The following is a 4,082-nucleotide window of genomic DNA, read 5'->3' as shown; positions in this document are numbered from 1 at the left end:
ACCAGTACTCTTCTCCTTCCTGTCAGTAATGTCACCAGTACTCTTCTCCTTCCTGTCAGTTATGTCACCAGTACTCTTCTCCTTCCTGTCAGTAATGTCACCAGTACTCTTCTCCTTCCTGTCAGTAGTCATCAGTACTCTCCTCCTTCCTGTCAGTGATGTCACCAGTACTCTTCTCCTTCCTGTCAGTTATGTCACCAGTACTCTTCTCCTTCCTGTCAGTAGTCACCAGTACTCTTCTCCTTCCTGTCAGTTTTGGCACCAGTACTCTTCTCCTTCCTGTCAGTTATGTCACCAGTACTCTTCTCCTTCCTGTCAGTAGTCATCAGTACTCTTCTCCTTCCTGTCAGTGATGTCACCAGTACTCTTCTTCTTCCTGTCAGTAATGTCACCAGTACTCTTCTCCTTCCTGTCATAAGTCATCAGTACTCTTCTCCTTCCTGTCAGTAGTCATCAGTACTCTTCTCCCTGGCAGTTACAGTGGGGCAAAAAAGTATTTAGTCAGCCACCAATTGTGCAAGTTCTCCCACTTAAAAAGATGAGAGAGGCCTGTAATTTTCATCACAGGTACACCTCAACTATGACAGACAAAATGAGAGAAAAAATGCAGAAAATCACATTGTAGGATTTTTAATGAATTTATTTGCAAATTAAAATAAGTATTAAATAAAGTTAAGTATTAAATTAAAGTATAAAATAAGTATAAATTAAAGTATAAAATAAGTATAAATTAAAGTATAAAATAAGTATAAATTAAAGTATAAAATAAGTATAAATTAAAGTATAAAATAAGTATAAAATAAGTATAAATTAAAGTATAAAATAAGTATAAATTAAAGTATAAAATAAGTATTTTCCCCACTGTACATCCTTCAGTTTCTGGGCTTGTGTCATGTGATCCTGTATGTATCTACCGGTTGTGTTCTCCTCTCTCCTTCTCTTCAGTTTACCCAGATGGCCGTGTGTGTATCTCTATCCTGCATGCTCCAGGAGACGACCCAATGGGCTATGAGAGCAGTGCTGAGAGATGGAGTCCTGTCCAGAGTGTGGAGAAGATCCTACTGTCTGTAGTCAGTATGTTAGCAGGTCAGTCCCTACCGACCTCAACATTATGGGGTGCGTTTGTAAATTCACACTGGCAGTGTAATCTGAGTTCAGAGCCCTCTGGTTTGAGAGTGTCAGAGCGCAGAATAACTGATGGGCTTGTTGTCATTACAGGTGCCAGTAACACAGTTAGTCACTAACCCTCTGGATGACATGAAAACAGCCTTATCAGCTCTGCTAGGGCAAATGAAAAGGTCAGAGTGTCTGGAAGTAGCTAGCTAACGTTAGCCTGGGTGCTTTTACATTTTAAATAAATAATAATAATTTCACCTTTATTTAACAAGGCAAGTCAGTTAAGAACAAATTCTTATTTACAATGACGGTCTAGGAACATTGGGTTAACTGCCTGTTCAGGGACAGAACGACAGATTTTGACCTTGTCAGCTTGGGGATTCAATATAGCAACCTTCCGGTTACTAGTCCAACGCTCTAACCACGAGGCTACCTGCTGGTTACTAGTCCAACGCACTAACCACGAGGCTACCTGCTGGTTACTAGTCCAACGCTCTAACCACGAGGCTACCTGCTGGTTACTAGTCCAACGCTCTAACCACGAGGCTACCTGCTGGTTACTAGTCCAACGCTCTAACCACGAGGCTACCTGCTGGTTACTAGTCCAACGCTCTAACCACGAGGCTACCTGCTGGTTACTAGTCCAACGCTCTAACCACGAGGCTACCTGCTGGTTACTAGTCCAACGCTCTAACCACGAGGCTACCTGCTGGTTACTAGTCCAACGCTCTAACCACGAGGCTACCTGCTGGTTACTAGTCCAACGCTCTAAGGGCTACGGGCGGGCAGGGCAGACAGAACCCTTTCGGAACAATGGGAATAGAGCTATAGCCCCTGGTCTCTTCCTGTTTTTTCTTTGCTCCAGATGACAGATGTCTCAGCAGTGTTCTCTCCGCACTGTAGCCATCTCAACCTCAGAACACTTCACTCAATATAAATGGACATACTTGAAACCTAATGTTGGCGCTGTTGTTTTAATTTAGTCTAGTATGTCCGATTGAGTGTAACGAAGCCATTCTCTCCTCTACCCTTTTCCCTCCAGAGCCCAATGATGAGAGTGGAGCGAACGTTGATGCGTCTAAGATGTGGCGTGAGGACCGAGACCAGTTTTACAGCCTGGCCCAACAGATCGTCCGCAAGTCCCTGGGTCTCTAATAACAACGACGTCACATCGTCTATGCATGTCCCAAATGGCATCCTATTCCCTATAGCACGCACTACTTTAGAGTCAACGTTATATGAGGCCTGGTCAAAAGTAGTGCACTATAAAGGGAACCTCTGTCTGGATCTAACCTACCGCTTCCATTTCACCCAACATGTCACCAGGACAGGAAGTTGTCATAACCAGGAAGTTACAGGAGACTACAGTGACAATTTAGACTAGCTGGTAAGCATGGAGACGGCAGATGACTGATGGCTCCATCTCTGGCTGTTTCCATGGGTATGATGAACCCACAAAAACCATTTGACTCAAAGGACCCGTTTCGTTCCGTTGTCACCTTTCTCTCTCTCTCTCTCTCTCTCTCTCTCTCTCTCTCTCTCTCTCTCTCTCTCTCTGTCTCTCTGTCTCTCTTTCTCTCTCCCTCTCTCTCTCTCTCTCACTCTCACTCTCTCTCTCACTCCCCCTCTCTCTCTCTCTCTCTCTCTCTCTCTCTCTCTCTCCTCCTCTCTCTCTCTCTCCTTCCTCTCTCTCTCTCTCTCTCCTTTCTCTCTCTCCTTCCTCTCTCTCTCTCCTTCCTCTCTCTCTCCTTCCTCTCTCTCTCTCCTTCCTCTCTCTCTCTCTCTCTCTCTCTCTCTCTCTCTCTCTCTCCTCCCTCTCTCTCTCTCTCTCTCTCTCTCTCTCTCTCTCTCCTTCCTCTCTCTCTCTCTCCTTCCTCTCTCTCTCTCCTTCCTCTCTCTCTCTCTCTCTCCTTTCTCTCTCTCCTTCCTCTCTCTCTCTCCTTCCTCTCTCTCTCCTTCCTCTCTCTCTCTCTCTCTCTCTCTTCCTCTCTCTCTCTCTCTCTCTCCTTTCTCTCTCTCCTTCCTCTCTCTCTCTCCTTCCTCTCTCTCTCCTTCCTCTCTCTCTCTCCTTCCTCTCTCTCCCTCTCTCTCTCTCTCTTCCTCTCTCTCCTTCCTCTCTCTCTCTCTCTCTCCTTCCTCTCTCTCTCTCTCTCCTTCCTCTCTCTCTCTCTCTCCTTCCTCTCTCTCTCTCTCTCTCCTTCCTCTCTCTCTCTCTCCTTCCTCTCTCTCTCTCTCTCTCTCTCTCTCTCTCTCTCCTTCCTCTCTCTCTCTCTCTCCTTCCTCTCTCTCTCTCTCCTTCCTCTCTCTCTCTCTCAAGCACTTTATGTTGTTGTCTCAAAGGAATATGTGCCCAGAATGCCATTCACTCTGCAATATGGCTACATAGAGGTGCTGTGACTCATTGGAATAGTAAATAAATAATAAAAGCGTTTGTGTGTTTGTGAGAATTTGTGAATGTAATAGAAGATATCTTTATTAATACTGTCAACATGTGACTGGCGGACACACGAATGGCTCTCTTCTGTTTTAGGGTGTTCTCCCATGAGCATCCTTCCAAAAATCCTCTCGTTGACTCAACTCTTGAAAACTGTCTTGAGGCTAGAGTAATAACATCGATGTGAGGAATAAAGCGTTTTGCTCCTGGGTGGTACACGTTGAATACATGACTATTTATACAGACCTGTGTCGTTGGGTGTTTGAATGTGGTGTAGATAAAGATTATTTAGGCTGTGGCGTCATTTGCTGTGCCTCTCAAAGGGGTCTGATAGTCTGTAACCGTGACACAAAGTTACAAAGACTCCAGGTTTTATTTTGAAACATATATTTCTGTTAGAACGACTGGCAGACGAATGTGGCTGTCGTCTAGGACGATGGATAAAAATATTCTTCATCAAATGATTTGAACATAATATATATGAGGATATTCATCTGAGAAGAATGAAGGCCTGTTTGTGATGATTATTTAT

The 4,082-nt window shown here is 44.5% G+C and overlaps 1 protein-coding gene across 1 annotated transcript in view; it reads left to right on the top strand.

The window, feature by feature from the left end:
• The window catches only part of ube2g2 (ubiquitin-conjugating enzyme E2G 2 (UBC7 homolog, yeast)), a 39,210-nt gene extending 35,663 nt beyond the window's left edge, over positions 1-3,547 (top strand). Inside the window, exons 5-6 of the mRNA XM_052523284.1 lie at positions 946-1,086; positions 2,159-3,547. Of these exons, the coding sequence (XP_052379244.1) occupies positions 946-1,086; positions 2,159-2,271 (254 nt within the window). The 3' untranslated portion in view covers positions 2,272-3,547. The remainder of the gene's footprint in view (positions 1-945; positions 1,087-2,158) is intronic.
• The last annotated feature ends 535 nt before the right edge of the window (positions 3,548-4,082 follow it).

The sequence above is a fragment of the Oncorhynchus keta genome, chromosome 7 (genome assembly GCF_023373465.1).
Source record: "Oncorhynchus keta strain PuntledgeMale-10-30-2019 chromosome 7, Oket_V2, whole genome shotgun sequence".
Taxonomy (NCBI): domain Eukaryota; kingdom Metazoa; phylum Chordata; class Actinopteri; order Salmoniformes; family Salmonidae; genus Oncorhynchus; species Oncorhynchus keta.
Note: the sequence above shows the minus strand (reverse complement) of the source record. Positions and strands in the feature narration are given on the sequence as shown.